We start from the raw sequence: 18,000 nt of genomic DNA on the forward strand, positions 1-18,000 counted from the left end.
ACAGCTTCTGTCTGTGCCCACCTCATTTCCCATTGCAGAAATAAATCAGCCACAAGTCAAGTCAAATTTCATCCAGCAATGACCGACAGCAAACTCGGAATATGGAGAAGCACCTAGCCTCAGAAAGTAATTGTGCAGACAGTCTGTCCTCTCTAGGCTGTCTCGTTACAGGTTCAGAAAAGCACAGCAAGGGCTCTTCATAAAAGGATGAATCTGCAGAGAGCTCCAGCTCAGTTAAGCAGCAGGGCATAAGCTACATCAGAGCCAGGAGTCCAGGGTAAAGTTTTAAAGTCTCAAAATTAATAGCATTTCCTCAGACATTATGACTCATATTTTCAGATTTCAAAGCCCTGGATTCGTTTTTCATGCAGACAAGTCATTAGGTTTGCACTAGGCCTGAGGTGGCAGTGTCCAACCAGAACTTTGAGGTATAGGTGGTACATTAGAGTTGGAATATAGATTTTCCTGATTTTCTTCAAAGTCATATGTTCTGTTTCTGCTTTAATATGGCTGCTGATCTTTTTCTTCCTTCTAACACTATCAGGACAGAATACTGTACATAAAAGGCTGATAAACAAATAACCTTTTATGACTGTACTGGCTTGCTCCTTTTTGGCCCAGTATCACCAAGTATCTGAGCATTTTCTTGTCGTGCCTTCAGTGACTTAATACCTGCCACACTCCTTCTGTTCTTTTTCAGGGGATTGTCACACAGATGCCCCCAGGGATTTTTGTTAGGCAATCATGAATTTTGGGCATGCTTCCAGAAATCTGTAGGAGAGTAAGAACGTCTACTTGCACTTGATAAAAGAAATGGAAAGGTTTAGGATTGTTATGTTTCCAAAGGTGTCAGCTTATGAATATACCGTATTTTCCGCCCCATAGGACACACTTTTCCCCCTCCAAAAATGAAAGGGAAATGTGTGTGCATCCTATGGGGCGAATGCAGGCTTTCACTGAAGCCTGGAGAGCGAGAGGCATTGGTGCGCACTGACCCCTTTCGCTCTCCAGGCTTCAGGAAGCTATCCACAAGCCTTGCAAGCCTGGCGGGAGTTCCTGCGGGCTCACAAGGCTTGCGGGCAGCAGCCTGCAGCCCCGGCGAGTGTCCGCAAGCCTTGCGCGCCCGGCAGGAGGGCTCCCCATGCTTCGGGCGAGTGTCTGCAAGCCTCGCGCACCCCGCTTGGGGCGGCAGCCTGCAGCCCGAAGCACGCGGAGCCCTCTGGAGGGTGCCCCGTGCTTCGGGCAGGTGTGCGCAAGGCTTGGGGCAGCAGCCGCGGCGGGGGGGGGGATAATTTTTTTTTATTCATTCCCCCCCCCCAAAAAAACGAGGTGCGTCCTATGGGCCGGTGCGCCCTATAGGACGAAAAATACGGTAGCTTTTTCTTTAAGCCTGCATATAAGATCAGTGAAACTATGTGACTGATTCCTTGATTGTTCAGGTCAGATATTATAAGCTTGCTTCTGGAGCTGACCAAACAAAAAACAAACAAAAGCATGTCTAACTGTTACATGTTATATAACCTATTATAAATGTTTGCCTTCTGAGAAGTCTTGTTCAATGTAGTAGGCAGCACACAGCACAAGCCTGTGCATATTTACTCAGAAGCAAGACTACTAAATCTAAAGGGCCATAATCAAATAAATGTTCATACAATCACAGCCTTTAAAGCTCCTGGAATATGAAAAGATAGAAATAAACATGCAATTCCTTTTTAGAAAGTAATCTGTTGAAAATCCATTTGTACTCACAACTGCCCAAGAGTCTATTATTATTTTCCAGCTAGGTAAACAACAGCAAGTTCGGTGGGTCTACTCTAAGTAAAACTGAGTACCACCCATGGAGTATTTAAATATGCAAATCAAACTGTTTCCCCTCTCCTTTTGATCAGTTATCAAACAAATGTTTGAAAGGCAGCATATTTAATTCAGCTTATAATTCGTTGCTGTAATGAATTATGAAATTGTGTGTGTGTGTGTGTGTGTGTGTGTGTGTGTTGCACCTTTCAGCTTTTGCTGGATTTCATAAAAATAAACACATAAGTGGAGGGAAAAGCCCTCCTGTGAACTGCTGCGTCTTTGTGTTGCTTTGCAATCCTCCATGCATTTTTATTTACAACCCCTCTCCCCTTCGGCCTGCGTTTCCAGACAAAGGCAGACAAGAAACGCACTAAATAATACACAAGGTAAATAATGCAGGCATGAGGCAAGAAGCCCCTCCGCGGTGGGCGATGACGTAGCCGCTTCTCATCCCTTGACAGCGCAACTGAGGAAATCCCGCCTCCTTCCCAACGTCCATCACCCCCTCCTGAACTCTATGGCAACACGGGCCATGGTCCCTCGCTGGGGAAAAGGAAAAACAGGCCGCCTAGAAAGGCATTATACATGCCAGGAAGTCTCTATGGTTTCCCTGAAAGGCGCGCTGCGGAAGCGCCTGTTCCTCGTGCTTCCGGTTGATATTTGCGGCTGGAGGTGAGCGTTGCTCGTGGTGAGGTAGATATGCTGTCCAACTGGCGGGAGTTGATGGGCAGAGCAGCCCAGGCGGGGGGACGAGGAGAGAGGACGGGAGCTGCCGCCTGGGGGCTCTTCGCTCCCTCCGTGCGCGTGTACGAGAGGAGGGGGGTTCACACGGGCTGTGAGGAATGAGGGCGGTGCGAGGGTCAGGTTGGGAAGCAGTGAGCCGGCGGGATGGACGTTGCCCGTTTTAATTTTGAAAAGCAAACAGAGCAGCAGCTGTGCTGTCTTTTTGGGTCCATATTTCCACATTTCCTCACCCCAAGCAGTGGTCTTCTGCATTCAGGTCAGACATCCCCTAATGCAGGGAACCTCTGGCCCTCCAGATGTTGCTGCACAGTAGCTTCCATCATCTCTGGCTATGGACTGACTATCTGAAGGGCTCCCTGTCCCTGCTCTAGTGGGTCAGCAGAGGGTCAGTGTCTGCTCTTGTCACAGCACTGATCTGTTAGGTGGGGCGTAAACCAGCTCACACTTATCTGATCTGCCCTTTTACTGCCAGGACTGCAGATGGACCTGACCACCGAAAAACTGAGCAGCAATCTAAAATACAGACTAAGTGACAACCTTGTTGATAGTGTTTGAGTGTGTGTGTGTGTGTGTACTAGAGTCCTTGGGTTCTGATCATTTGTGTTCTCCAGCAGTGTCAAGGACAAATACTTGAATGTGTGATGGATCCTGTGAGGGCTCAGCAGCTGGCGGCTGAGTTGGAAGTGGAGATGATGGCTGATATGTACAACAGGTACCAACTAACCACAAGTGTGAAGGCACTCCTCAGTGGTGCTCATTTAAAAGAGCTATGAAAACAATAGAGCTATGAAAACAATACGGGCACTGTATGCTGTGACTTGTGTTTTGCTTCTCTAAGTACCCTAGACTTTCCAAGATTATTCTCCCACAAAAATGTACTATTTTAGGACCTATACCTTACTAGACATTGTACAGAACATATTATTAATGTATACCACCCTTCATCCAAAGATCACAGGGTGGTTCACAAAATAGAAACAGGATAACATCATAGAATTGCCTTTTTAAAAAATCTGATCAAGGTTTCACGTGGTTGAATTGGGAAGCTTACAGGTAGGACATACAGGCAAAGCATCCTTCCCTGTTTTCTGTCTAGCAGCTGGTGCTCGCGGGGGTACTGTAGTTGAACATAGAAGTTTTATTTAACCATAGTCATTGACAGATCTAGGTGTCATAACCTGGTGTCCATCATTGCATCTTATGTCTGAGAATTCCTTATTGGGTAAAATATTTACTTTTGTCTATCCTGAACCTACTGTATGTTAGTTTCATTGGGTAACACTGAATTTCAGTATAATTCGAGATGGCAAAAGATTCCTCTGTTCAGTCAAAATTTGATAAGTCTCTACCATGTTCCGCTTAGCTAAATTTAAAAACCCCAAATGCTCTAGACGCTGCTTGCTAAATGATCTAGCTGGCCCTGCGCAGGGGAAATTATATCACAAATTATGCTTTTATTGTGTTTTTATTATTATGCTCCATAAAATGTGTTCTTAATGTTGTATACTACCCTGGGATCTTTTGATAAAGGGTGGTATTTAAATTGAATTAATAGTAATAATAATAATAATAGATAGACAGACAGACATGGCGGGGATTTCAACAATTGGTTTAAAATATGCTTTGCCACCTTTTTGTTTTTAAGCACCAACAATCTGGTTTAAATGGAACCGATTCCTTTTATACAGGTCCAGCTTATCCAAAGACATTCCCCAGTGCCTGTCAAATCCAAGGCCCTCCTCCAGATGCCACCATTTCATGCATGCATTGAGACCACACAGCTGTTCCTGTCTAGCTGGCCCTGTGCACGTCAGAGAAAGCTACCTTGAAGTTCTTGACTGTAAGCCTCCTAGCTAGCAACCTAAATTTCTCTTTTAGGATCACACAAGTATTTTTCTCTGTGTCACTAGTGCCAACATGCACCACGGCCATTGACTCCTCCCCAGCAGTGTCTGCCAGTTCACTCTACAATCTGCATAACAGTCACATACCCAGTTATCTATATCTCTAATGATTGAATCACCCACGACCAGGATGCCCCAGTCTCCGCCTGAAGGTGTATCCTTGGCATGAGAGGATAACAGCTCATACCCCAATGACTGGGTCATTCTAAGAGTTCATTTTCCTCTTGCTCAGAGTGGTGCACTCCTTCCCCTAGAGCAAGCATATGCAAAGTCCGTTTTGGGGGCCTAATCCGGCCTGCTGGTCAATTTAATCCGTCCCTTGTGGCAGTATATGTCATGGGGTAAAATTGTAAAAAAGCTCAACAGCTTTGGTCGGCCCTCATGCATGTTCACTTCATCAAATCTGGCCCTCTTTGAAAAAAGTTTGGGCACCCCTGCATAGAGAGTCATTCTGTATGTCAGCAGAGGAATTGTCACCTTGGGACACAGCATGTCCCCAGAGACCTTGTCCACCAACCTCTGTTGGCTTTATTTCAGGTCATCCACCTTGCCCTCAAGGGAACAAACTGAGGGCCTGGAGCTCATTTTACTAAGCACACATCCATTACTTTTATCCAAAAGGAAGATAGCTGTATGCGTGGCATTCTGTACAATTTATTGTTTGTTTACTTGGGAGCTTGGGACATGTTAGGTCACTAAGGGGCAGGCCAAAGTATTTTGCCCTGACCTCATCCTGCTGCTGAACTCACTCCTTGATGAGGCATCCACAGGGGCTCTCCTGTTGCTTGTGGACCAGGCTCCCTGGCTAGGTTTTTCCAGATTTATGTCCCTGGCTAGCTTTCCCCACTTGCTAATGCAGCTAGTTAGATCAGGAAGTTCTCATTTAAAAAACACCAAGTTGTAACACAACTGCTGGGCTTGTTCAAATTCCGGTGAGTAGGAATTTGGAAGGGGTGTGTGAATTTAGGTCATTTTAACACCCTGGGTATGGATATTTTTTTTTATCAGGGTGGGCAGTGATTAAGTGGGGATTAACTTGCTGTGAAAGTTTGCTTTTAAAACTGAAAATAGCTTTTAACTGGTATATATGGAGCTGAAGCCAATTCTTTGACTTTAGCTTGTATGCTGCACTTAATAACCTTAAAGCAGTCCTACACTGCACTTGTACTGTGGCTTTTTAAAGTGCAAATTGCTCCGTAGTTTTTAACTTGTAAGTTACACTTTAGCTTTGAAAACCTGAACTAGTTTTATTTAAACTGAACTGAAACTTTCAGCTGAATCTTGCCCTTGTGCATTAGCTTCTATACCAGGGGTAGGCAACCTAAGGCCCGGAGGCCGGATGCGGCCCAGTCGCCTTCTCAATCCGGCCTGCGGGCGGTCCGGGAATCAGCGTGTTTTTACATGAGTAGAATGTGTCCTTTTATTTAAAATGCATCTCTGGGTTATTTGTGGGGCAGAGGAATTCGTTCATTCCCCCCCCCCCCCCATATAGTCCAGCCCAGCACATGGTGTGAGAGATGGTGGACTGGCCCACGGCTGAAAAAACTTGCTGACCCCTGTTCTATACTGTCCTTTTCTACCGTCCTTTTTAAGTGAAGTCTATACTGTACTGAGCTTGATCTAAAAGCTAAGCCTGCTTTTTAAAATCTAGGCTTACTCTGTCACTAGTTTATTTTTGTTATTTATTTATGTATTATTTGTTTAAACAATTTGTATACTGCTTACCTACAATACTCTCTAAGCAGTTTAAAAAGAGGCAATCCAAAAATAAGTATAAATTAGAACTATACAATCAAACTACAATTAAAATGCCTGCTGGATTATTATTTTTTTAGTCCTCGGAGGTTCAGTCGGGAAGGGGCCTGTCTGACCTCAAGTGGAAGAAGTTCTATAAGACTGGGCCCACAATACTAATGGCAATACTGGTGGATACAAGCCTTGCATCTGAGCCTTAGGGAACCATTAACAGTGACTTCCCCAAAGTGACTTCCTCACTGATTGGACAGGAATCTAAGCCATTAGATGGTCCTTAAGGTATTCTGGACCAAAATGGTTAAGGGTTACTCTGTTGCCTGGGGAATCATAAACCTGAGGTTGGTTTTGTGTTGTTGTTTAATACCACCTCTCTAAAATTGAAATTTTATCTAGGTTTCTGCTATACTGCGGCCCTGCTTGAGTAGAGATGAAAGCTAGGTTTCTACAGACTTACTACCGCTAGAATTTATAGCTCCTGAGTTCTAAGTTTTACAGGATTAAGCTCTTAGCACACAGTGGTCTTACTGTGTTGTTTAAACCAATGATTTATATAAAAGGATCGTACTTACCCTCTAGTTGCTCAGCTGTTTAATTCGCTTGTTGCCTTGACACTGGAGCAGAGACACTTTGTTGCAGGGAATCTTTTTCAGACACCAAATAAGGCAAAGGAGTCAAGCAGACACTGACTACCACAGTCTTCAGCTGGAGGAAAAACATTTATTGAGATTTTTCTAGCCTGGAAGGCATGCAGTCTGGTCCTATGCACATTTATTTGAATGTTCGCTGGGGGCTTACACACAAGTAAGTGTGGAGGGACTGTAGCCATGCAAACTGATTGCATGCATGTTTATTTGGATGTAGCAGCTTAGATGTTCCTGAAGCTGGTTGGCTACTCAAAAACACTCCTTGTCTGCCTTAATGTACGTCTTAATCATTTCACTGTGAAGTGGACTGTGTGTCCCTGACAAAATTATTGCCTAGGGCTCAGTCGGTTAGTTTTTAAATGGGATATGACAATATCGTGTGTTTTTGTACAATTGGTTAGAATTGTAAACAGATATATTAAGTTTGGGAAATAACTTGCAGCACATTCCTAACCATGTCTATTCAGAAACTAAACCCTATTGAATTTAATGGGTCTTACTCTCAGGTAAACAGGGTTAGAATTATAGCTTTAGAATCTTACACCTGACCTGCTGAAGAAATAGTCTAATTGACAGAAGTTCCCTGCAGTATGTGAAGGATGTCATTTGGGAGAGACAGTTGAAGGATGATGAGGGTTGTAAGAGAGACAGAGGAGGAGGAGGAGGAAGTTAGAGTGGTGATCAAGGATTTATATGGGAAAGTTGCCTGAGTGGAATTGTTTACAGGTAAGATTATGCAGACAGAAGATTTGAACCTGCTGCAGTAGAGAAATAGAGGTGTTTTAACAAGTTTCTTTAATCCCAAAGTTCATGATGCTGATTGACATTCGGTAGTGGTTATTCTGTGAACCACCCTGAAACCTTGTGATGAAGGGCAGTATATGAATTTAGTAGATAATACATAAAATAATAATAGAGTTTTGCATTTGAATGCTTTATGTGTGTGTGTTTGGTTTTTTTTTTACTAATAAGGTACTGTCCTTTATTCCTATATCCTGGGGCAAAATTGGCAGCAGGTGAGTGAAGTGGTGCTGCTCATTTTTGCAAGAGTGTCAGGCAGATTAGGAAGTCTGGAACTGAGATAAACCGGGTTACTCTGTTCTGTGGAGTTACGTACAATTCCTAAGGGACACCAGGCTTTGCACGAGTTCAGAGCAGCAGAGGCAAGGCCATTGGTAGCCCCAAAAGTGGCATCTCCTGCTTGAAGTGGCAGGTTGCAGAACTTTGGCACTGACGAAAACACAGATAGATATCTTTAGGATGACTGTGTTGGTGATCATTAGAATTTGGGTGGTGGTAGGGGAGAAACATCATGGCTTTTTAGGCTTTGATAGAGAGCTTTTAGGCAAGAACTGTGATGTGCTTGTTTTAGCTGAATATAAATAAAACTGGCTCGGAACAGCCAAAAGATGGCCACTTCCTTCCGCTCAGGCTCTGTTTTTTCCTTGCTGTGCCCCAGAATGACCAATGCCTGCCATCGCAAATGCGTCCCTCCACACTACAAGGAGGCTGAGCTGTCCAAGGGAGAGTCTGTGTGCCTGGATCGCTGCGTCTCCAAGTATTTGGACATCCATGAGCGCATGGGCAAGAAGCTGACGGAGCTCTCAATGCAGGATGAGGAGCTGATGAAGAGGATGCAGCAGGGGGCCGGGCCAGCGTAACACAAACAAATACACACACACGCTTTTGATAATGGACAACATGTGCTTACCACCCCCTTTCCCCTACTTTGTGCCTGGACTCTGTGTTGATCCCTCCTTTTGCCAATAAAATGTTGAACATTATATTATCTGTTAACGACCAGGTATGCTGGAGTTTTCGTCCTTCCTTGCTAGGCCTGATGGAAGATGGGGGCACTCTGCAATTCTCTTGCCAAGGGAGATCCTCTTCACCTGTGGGGTCCTATAGAGCTTTCTTGTGCCAGCCCATAAATTTGAAGGCTGCAGAGAGACTGAATGCCTTTTGGCACATCCCGTTCTTCTGGGTGGATTCACTTTCCTAAAAGCCAGTTTCACAGGTGGTTTTGGTGACTTCTTGCTTCTCTCTTGCAATGGCAGAACAGTGGTAGAAGCAGAGTTTATAATCTTTCTTATTTAGGTAATGCTTCAATTACAAGACGTGCTATTTAGACTAAAAGAGTTGAAATGTAGTCCAGTGTTTCCCGACCATGGCCCCTTTCTGACCTGGTTTCCTTCCTGTGGCCTCCCCATGGCCGGGGGGTGGGGCAGCAGCCCCCAACTAAGTCAAAATCAATAAAAATCTGAGGTTCTGCCCCCCTAACAAAAATCCTGGCTATGCTCATGCCCCCCTCCCCGGTCGTACTGGTAGAAAGGGCCTATTTAAATGTTTTGTTTGTAAATAGAACATGTTTTATTTATCATTTTTATAATTTAAACAAAATACAATCACATAAAATGATAGGAACATAATGAAATGTTGTTGAAGCAGAAAAACAGAATCATAGCGCTGGAAGGGACCCCAAGGGTTCTCTTTTTATTGCAACCCCCTGCAATGCCGGAAACTCAGCTAAAGCATCCATGGCAGATGGCCAGCCAACCTCTGCTTAGAAACCTCCAAGGAAGGAGAGTCCACCACCTCCTGAGGAAGATCCACCTTCCAGGTATTATTAAAAGTTAACAACGCTTATTTGACCCAAGTTATTTGACACAGAGGGGGAAACCTACAGATACAGTCCAAAAGGTGCACACGGGTGGACAGAGTGGAGTGTTTTGGAAAGTGGCAGAAGGACATCACGAAGTTTGTCTGGCAGGGCAAAAAGCCCCGAATAAAATTTAAGATACTAACAGATGCGAAGGAAAGAGGGGGATTTGCCCTGCCGGACTTAAGATTGTATTATGAAGCTGCATCCTTCTGCTGGATGAAGGATTGGTTTCTGTTAGAAAACACTGATGTCCTAGATCTGGAAGGGCATAGTAATGCTTTCGGGTGGCATGCATACTTGTGGTACGACAAGGTAAAGTCTCATAAACTGTTTAAAAACCATATTGTCAGGAAAGCTCTATTTATTGTCTGGACTAAATACAAGGACTTACTTGAAAATAAGACCCCGAGGTGGCTATCACCGACGGAGGCTAAAGCCATTAAACTACGTAACATGGGGAGTGGCTGGGCAAAATACTGTGAGTTAATAGAAAGAGATGGTGATACTTGGAGGTTGCAGAGCTTTGAAAAATTGAAGGGAAAGGTGCGAGACTGGTTCCATTATGCCCAAATTCTAGAGGTGTTTAAAAAGGATAAAAAAATTGGTTTCCAGGTGGAAAAATCAAAACTAGAGACAGAACTACTTGAACCTAAGACAAAAGTGCTCTCAAGAATGTATAACTTGTTGCTTAAATGGAATACTCAAGATGAGACAGTTAAATCAGCTATGATAAAATGGGCTCAGGACATTGGGTACAACATTATGTTTGAAGACTGGGAAAGGTTATGGACCACCGGTATGAAATTCACGGCATGTAGTGCCTTAAAAGAAAACATTATGAAAATGGTATACAGGTGGTACATGACCCCAGTCAAACTTGCAAAGATATACCATCTGTCTGACAATAAATGTTGGAAATGTAAGGAGGCTGAAGGAACATTCTTTCACCTCTGGTGGACATGCCCGAGGGTGAAGGCTTTTTGGGAAATGATTTATAATGAGTTGAAAAAGGTGTTTAAGTACACCTTTCACAAGAAACCAGAGGCCTTCCTCCTGGGCATTGTGGGCCAGAGAGTGTCAAAGAAAGATAGAACTTTCTTTTTATATGCAACTACAGCAGCAAGAATCCTTATAGCTAAACATTGGAAGGCACAGGAGCTACCCACGCTGGAAGAGTGGCATTCGCAGCTGATGGACTACATGGAACTGGCCGAAATGACCGGCAGAATCCGAGATCTGGGAGAAGAGGCAGTGGAAGAGGATTGGAAAAAATTTAAGGACTATCTACAAAAACATTATAAGCTATATGAATGTTGAGAATTTGCTAAGTTTTTGGGAAAAACATGCTTCAGCATTGAGATCTATAAATGATGGAAATTAAGTTATGATTTTGAAAAGTATAAATTACAGATGATATAACTAAATGAAAGCACAAAAACACATGAAATAAGGTATCAATTTGCTGTTTATTTTTATTGTAAAGAAAGCAGGGGATGGAAGATCTGGGGAAGTCCAGTTGACTACGAAAATAGATCTGGAAAAATGAATTTTCTTTTATAATTTCTTCTTTTTTCTGTAAAATCGCTTTTGTTATGTTGTTGACGATGTTCTTTGACCTTGGAAAAAAAGCAATAAAAAAAATTTATTCAAAAAAGAAAAAGAAAAAAAAAGGTGCACACGGAGTTCTGTATATATGGGAGAGTTTTAAAATGCAAGTGGTCCTCACCGACCTGATGCAAAAAGATCTTGTCATCAGGAGGAGCCCTGGCTGCCTAGATAAAACTATAGCCCTCCCCCCACTTACCTGGGAGTAAGGCCCACTGAACTCAATGCAGCTTTCTTCTGAGTAGACACTTAGTTATTTACTAGATGCAAGTCAGCAGCACCAGACAACCCCGATCAGCTAGGCCCTGTGGTGGATTTCAGTCCGCGCCTTGCAGAGCCGGGCCAACAGTGCCAACGGACCCTGCATCCCTCGGCAACATCCGAAGGCCCTGATCCACTAGGCGCTGGGATGGATTGGACTCTGTGCCTTGCAGAGTTAGGCCCAGCACGTGGCAGCAACAAGCAGCTCTGGCTCGCCCAGCCCTACCCATTGCTACCCCACCACTGCACTTAACTGACCTCTAGGGCTTGCTGATCAGAAGGTCGGCGGTTCGAATCCCCGCGACGGGGTGAGCTCCCATTGCTTGGTCCCTGCTCCTGTCAACCTAGCAGTTTGAAAGCACGTCAAAGTGCAAGTAGATAAATAGGTACCGCTCCGGCGGGAAGGTAAACGGTGTTTCCGTGCGCTGCTCTGGTTCGCCAGAAGCGGCTTAGTCATTCTGGCCACATGACCCGGAAGCTGTACACTGACTCCCTCGGCCAATAAAGCGAGATGAGCGCTGCAACCCCAGAGTCGTCCGCGACTGGACCCAACGGTCAGGGGTCCCTTTACCTTTACCTGTGCCCCCCTAGCCGCGTGCTACGCCCCCCCCCCCATTTATGCACTTTTCACCATATGGCTCCCGGTTGGGAAACACACATAGTCTATGCAAGATCATCTGCCCGTAACAGTGGGAGAGCAAGGGTGCCACATAATATTGTTAGCACAGAAAATCACTTCTGATTATTCAAGCAAGTCAGGAAAGCTACAGGGGAAGTCCAAAAATAAAAATCTGAAGTCACCTGCTGAGCTAACTGCAGAAGTAATTCCTAGCCCTGTATGAATGAGATGGTTCAGTGTCCTGAGTCTTCTTCAAAAGAAGTTTTCAGTAGAGTGTGATACACACATTACCTGGCAGGCTATGCATGTTAGCACAGTTAATTTTAACTATGAAAAATTTGAAATGAAATGAGCATTAGTGGTCACACTGCTGTTGGCAAGGCACCAAAAAAATAAAATAAAAACGAAGCTGTCTGCAATTGCAGAAGGCAACCGCTAGAGGGAACTAAAGCCTGTAAGATTGTGATTTTGTTCATATTTATTTCATTTTCTGTGCCTGCAGCAGTAAGGCACAGGGTTTCGCAGAGGTTCAAGGGTGATGCTGGTGAAGGGATAAGCGTGGGCGGCATCTGTGTCTCTGTCAAGAGCAGAATGTATGTCAATCTTAATAGATTGACACTCGGAGTAGAAGGCCATGCGGAAACTCTGACACACTGGAAAACTGGATATGTGAGAAAAGAATAATAAATGGGTAAACTTCCAGCAGCCCTCACCATATTTGCTAAAACTTAGTTCTTCCGATGTGCTTGTTAAGCCACCTCCACTCTGGTGCTTTTCGCTGGGAGCCCTCGAGCCATTTCTCTGTATGATTTTAACTGGAGATCCGACCTCCCTTCCCTTTGATCCTCTGCAAAGGAGGAGGCACGCTGCTGTTTTTCATTAAACTCTCGCCCCTCCCTCTTCTAGCCTGATTGTAACCAAATGGCCCGTGAAGAAGTGTTTTGTTTCTGGATTTAAACATTTGCTGTGCTTTTCGTTGTGGCCAGCAGGGGGCATTGCAAAACACGTGCCTTTTCTTTCTTTTGATTTTTTTTTTTACCGACAGTGTGTGAGTAACAACTTTCAGGCACTCTTACTGTTATTTTTTTATGAGTATACCTCATAATTGGGCCCCTTTGATTTCTTACAGCCTCATTCTGCATTTTCTAATTAAATACCAGCTGTGTTTAGCCAAAGGGTGACTTATTCAATTAGAGCTGCTTAAAGCAATTAGAAGTTATTTAAAACCACATGCTGGAAGTTATTTGGCAAGCCTTCCTTGTGGTTTGATGCCTGCACAGGGCCAGGCCGTTGCTTTGGCAGAGCTCTCGAGTCCACCCCGTGGTGGCTGGAAAGGGCAAGGGGGAGCTAGAGGCGCAGTGGCAGGAGCAATTAAGGGAGCTAGTAAAAAATCAAGACCTCTCACATCCTGCTAGAAAAGTTCACCGCCTCAGCGGGACTCAGGGGTATTGGATCTTAATCTGTTGCTTATTCTTCCTCGTGATTTTCTGCAGCGGTGAACTTCAAACGTTATACTTCCAGGTGCTGCTTCCTACATGGATGTGAATGCTGAGGAGTTCCTGCTTGTTTTCCCTGGAGAGCCAGTGTGGTGTAGACTAGACCGTGTTGGACTAGGACCTGGGATACCAAGGTTCAAATTTCCACTTGACCAGGAAGCTCCTCCCGCACTTGGGCTGGTCATGGTCTCTGGGAGAGTTAAATGAGGAGGGGGAGACTCACGTATGCCACCATGATATCTTTGGCGGAAGGTAGGATGCACATGCAATCAATTACAAATATTCTGAGCCATGGTCTAGGGCAGACTTGGGGGGGGGTGTACTTTGGTTCTTATTAGAACACTAATACAGAAGCTAAAAAGTGGCTAAAAGCTGCAGTCCTGCTTACCAGGGCTTGGGAACCTGTGGCCTTCCAGATATTGAATTCCCAACTCATCCCTGACTTGGTCACAAGAGCTGCCCTAGACCACAGCTCAGCATTTACCTGGGAACAAACAGCATTTCCCTATGAACTCAGTGGGGCTTGCTGCCATGTAGTCTTTCAGAAGACGCTGCTCTAAAGGGGGGTGCAGAGAATACACTTAGAAAGAAGGAACAGGGAGGCTTTTAACACATTGAGCTGAGCCCCGGGATGGGATTTGTGCACCAGAATTGAGCTTGCTGTTCTTTTCTCCAAAACCCCACTTCTGCACTCCCCCTTATACACTCTTCATTAACCAGCTGAATTTGGGGCCAGAGAACCAGACTTTTGCATCCAGTGGAAGTCCAATTGCTTATTTATTCCAGAGGTTGTCTGGGAAATCTTGATCTATTATTACTTTCACACTTTTGTTTAAATAATGTAAGTCACACTTCAATTTAAAAAATAATAATTCTCGGCATCTTACAAATAAAACAGTAAAATACATAGTAATCTACCTTTTGCCCCCTGCCCATGTTCAGATCATACAGGTACTTGCGTGGGATGGAGAACATCAAACCGTAAGGCCCTCCAGGCTACTCCCCCCATTAGCCTTGCTTTGCATCCCAGCCAGAATGTGCCTTTGAACTCTGATAATGCCTCTTGCTTGGCTGGAGGGAGGATAGAAAGTAGAAACAAGCCTACTGTTAAAAGGATAACATTCATATTCATGACTCTGCCCACCATTGACGTGCGGCCCTCAGAAGGTTGTGCAGAAGAGAAGGCGGCCCTTGAGCTGGGAAAAGTTCCCTTCCCTTTGTCCTAGACTCTGGGCCTCACCATCCTCTCTCGCACCCACCCACCCGCTGTGTGAACTGGGAATGTGGTGTAGCACAAACAACCCTCTTGGCAAGTTTCAGAAGCTTATCTGTGGTTACATATCTTCTCATTGGAGGAACCCTCCCAAGTTTTCTAAAGAACATTGTCCTGTGGACTATTCTTGGAATCTGCTGTCATGTATATTTTGGCAGAAGTGTACCAAAAAGGAAGGGACTTTGCGGAGTTCGTTTGGAAGCCTCCACCTGCAGCCACCAATGCTTGCAATTTGCTTTTAATTGGCCCAACTGGTTTTACTTCCTATATGGTTTCCTCAAACAAGTTGTTTTCCTGGCATTTCTCCACTCCAAGGATATGCCTTGCAGCCCAAATGTACAGGTCTATTGGGGTGACGGCAGCCCAGCTGATCCCGTTGCTGGAACCAGCATGTAAGTCTGCCATGGGACAGTCCCCATCGCCTTCTGGCATGTCACCCTGCCCAATGCCAGACTTGTCTCTGACTGGGCCCATTTATGCAGGTCTATCTTTCCACTGTAGGGGTTTCAGTAGCTCACAAGGTAGAGCTTTTTGTGTCAGCTATACTTTCCACATGTACGATGCTGCAGGAAAGCAAAGCTGCGTTTGTTCCTCTGACATGAACACTGCCCCATAAGCTCCAGGCTGACTTGCATGATACACATCCAATTAGGCCTGGAGCCACTTCCCTTGGGCTCCTTTGCCTTCCTTGGCATTCATATGGTACATAAGCCACTCACTGCTGGTTATAACCTTTAAAACCCTCGTCTGCATATGGGGGCATGTAGTTCCGTTGCCCAGCTCACCTCCCTCATTAACCAGTTACCTTGATTTCTCCAGACCTGCCCTTTCCAGAATCCTTCTTTCCAGCTCCGTTTGCCCTTCCAATTAAATTGGACAGGACTAACTCATCATTGCTTGCTTCAAGGTTATTTTGAGCAGCTATTTTATGCATTCTGTCCTCATTACCTACCGGTGCTGCATCCGGCAGCAGTTTTCTCCTTGGGCCGAAGGCATTTAACATCTTCACTGCATACCCAAGAACCCTTGGAGGGGGGTTGGACAAAGGATCTTATATGTGTTCAGGATGTTGAAATGGCCTGGAATAGGCTGTGTTTCTTAATTACAGGAGGAGCTTTGAGCTATTTCTCTTCTGGCATGATTCCACATCACATTGTCATAAATAAAATGGAAAGAAGAATGGATTGGAAAGCTGCCTCCTGTAAGGTGGGGGGATGTGTCGGGTTGCGGAAAAAGTGCACTCAAAATGTAGCCAGGAATGAATCGCAGCGAATGAAGGAGCAAGGGGTTTTCCAAAGCAACAGTTGTGGGTCTTCCTGCTCCATTTGCTGTTTTAATAATGCGCACAGAGGAGTGTGGAGGATGCTCATCTACCATATTTTTTTGCTCTATAAGACTCACTTTTTCCCTCCTAAAAAGTAAGGGGAAATGTGTGTGCATCTTAAGGAGTGAATGCAGGCTGTGCAGCTATCACAGAAGCCAGAACAGCAAGAGGGATTGCTGCTTTCACTGCACAGCGATCCCTCTTGCTGTTCTGGCTTCTGAGATTCAGAATATTTTTTTTCTTGTTTTCCTCCTCCAAAGACTAGGTGCGTCTTGTGGTCTGGTGCGTCTTATAGAGTGAAAAATACTGTAGTTTGCTAGGAATACAAATCCACAACTCCAGGTTCAGCAGTCCAGGGGTTGCCAATGTGATGTCCTCGATACAAGGCTGGAAAACAATTCCCACTGCAATGCTAACTGGGGTCAATGAGAATCAAACAACATCTGGAAGGTACTGCATTGGCTATGTCTGGATTAGACAATGACATGGATAAACTAGAACATGGGGCTGAAAACAAAAAAAGTAAGTCCTCCAGCTAGCAATGTAAGAAGAGCCCTCCTGGAGCAAAACAAAAGACCTACCTGGTTCGGCATCCTGTTTCCTGCCATGGCCAGCTGGACAATACAAATCTTATGGTGCGCCCACATTTGGAATACTGAGTACAGTTCTGGTTGCCTCTCCTCAAAAAGGATACTGTAGAGCTGGAAGTTTCAGAAAAAGGCAGCCAAAACAATCAAGGGGAGGGAATGACTCCTCAACGAGGAGAGGACATTTGGGGCTTTGTAGTTTAGAGAAAAGATGACATGATGGAAGTGCATAAATCTATGCATGGTGCAGAGCAAGCCGATAGGGAAAAGTTTTTATCTTTTCCTGCATTAACACTAGAACTCATGGGCATCCAATGAAGATGAACGTTGGAAGGTTTAGGACAGACAAAAGAAAGTTTTTCTATACACAGCACATAGTTAAACTATGGTAAACTGTTTATTTCAAACCAAAGCTCAGCTCCTGCACTTCAGTCCAATAGGGTTGAATGTGTGCAGAGAAGAGAAAGGGGATGCACAAGGGTGTTCTGAGTTGGATTTTTAAAAAATAAAATAAAAAAACCAATGACTCAGTTACACAGAGGAACGGTTAACTTAGAAACATGCTGTCTTGCAACATTCCCTGCACCCTATGCATTTAATCCAGCTGCATCGGTATACAGATAGACAAGGGTTGAATTTCTAAGCAAGCTTGTTCTGAAAAGCTTTTCAGTATTTACCTCTTTTATTTTTACTTTGAAAATACTTATTTCATATTTCCACACAGCACCAAGGGATGCATATCTGCACCTGCAATATGAAAAGTAATAGGCGTTAGTGCAAATTCTACTCCGCTGCTGCCCATAATAAAGAGCGGCAGGAGCAAAAGCGTGGTAGGTCAGTTTTATTTCCCCCATAGGGGAGAGAAGCGGACACACACACACACGCTCACATAGCCACCCAGCGGTCCCAGCCCCATTGTGTGTGTGTGTGTGTGTGTGTGTGTGTGTGTACATACATATACATGCACATACATGGAGTCCCGACTCCGTAGCCTGGGGTAGTGGTGAATTCGAATCCTGCGCTTCTGCCCCTGGCTACAAAGCCAGTCCTCTAGCGCCAACAATATCCCAGCTGCTTCTTGCTCCAAAGCGAGAGAGGCGGGCGAGAAGCGCTTAGAACAAGAGGCTCTGTGTGTGCGCGCAGGCTGGGGCGACGATGCCCACGTGGAAAGTGTTGCGCTCCTTCTTTTCCTGGCCTGGGGCTCTTTTGCTCCACTTTCCCCGAGTCCCATGTTCTTTCCCCCCTCCTGACTGATTGACACGGAAACACAGAAACACACACACACACTCCGATGGCCTTATAAAGTAACACGCGCCTCCGTCTCCCTCC

General features: G+C 44.9%; 1 protein-coding gene and 1 long non-coding RNA gene across 5 annotated transcripts; one reads left to right on the forward strand and one right to left on the reverse strand.

The window, feature by feature from the left end:
- Positions 1 to 2,325: 2,325 nt before the first annotated feature.
- TIMM10 (translocase of inner mitochondrial membrane 10) lies at positions 2,326 to 8,641 on the forward strand. 4 transcript variants are annotated; one of them, XM_081171307.1, is made up of 3 exons: positions 2,326 to 2,469; positions 3,153 to 3,253; positions 8,304 to 8,641. In XM_081171307.1, exons 2-3 carry the CDS (start codon positions 3,183 to 3,185, stop codon positions 8,503 to 8,505), a joined length of 273 nt encoding a protein of 90 aa, XP_081027433.1. In that variant the 5' UTR covers positions 2,326 to 2,469; positions 3,153 to 3,182; the 3' UTR covers positions 8,506 to 8,641. The 4 variants fall into 4 exon arrangements, with proteins under 4 accessions (XP_081027433.1, XP_081027435.1, XP_081027434.1 ...); XM_081171309.1 differs by having other exon boundaries at positions 2,330 to 2,469; positions 3,156 to 3,253; XM_081171308.1 differs by having other exon boundaries at positions 2,469 to 2,603; positions 3,156 to 3,253.
- A 5,004-nt stretch (positions 8,642 to 13,645) lies between these two features.
- On the reverse strand, positions 13,646 to 17,884 carry LOC308597771. The gene is made up of 3 exons (XR_014013130.1): positions 17,349 to 17,884; positions 16,666 to 16,785; positions 13,646 to 14,558 (listed from the first exon to the last, which is right to left on the reverse strand). It is a non-coding gene; the product is annotated as an uncharacterized lncRNA (long non-coding RNA).
- Between the last annotated feature and the right edge of the window lie 116 nt (positions 17,885 to 18,000).

This window comes from Podarcis bocagei (assembly GCF_964188305.1).
Source record: "Podarcis bocagei genome assembly, chromosome: 1".
Lineage (NCBI taxonomy): Eukaryota > Metazoa > Chordata > Lepidosauria > Squamata > Lacertidae > Podarcis > Podarcis bocagei.

What these genes read in the sequence shown, in the direction of transcription:
- TIMM10 (XM_081171307.1), top strand. Translation starts at nt 3,183, where the DNA reads ATGGATCCTGTGAGGGCTCAGCAGCTGGCGGCTGAGTTGGAAGTGGAG. An exon ending in ATGGCTGATATGTACAACAG is followed by an intron (nt 3,254 to 8,303) that starts GTACCAACTAAC and finishes GCTGTGCCCCAG; the next exon opens with AATGACCAATGCCTGCCATC.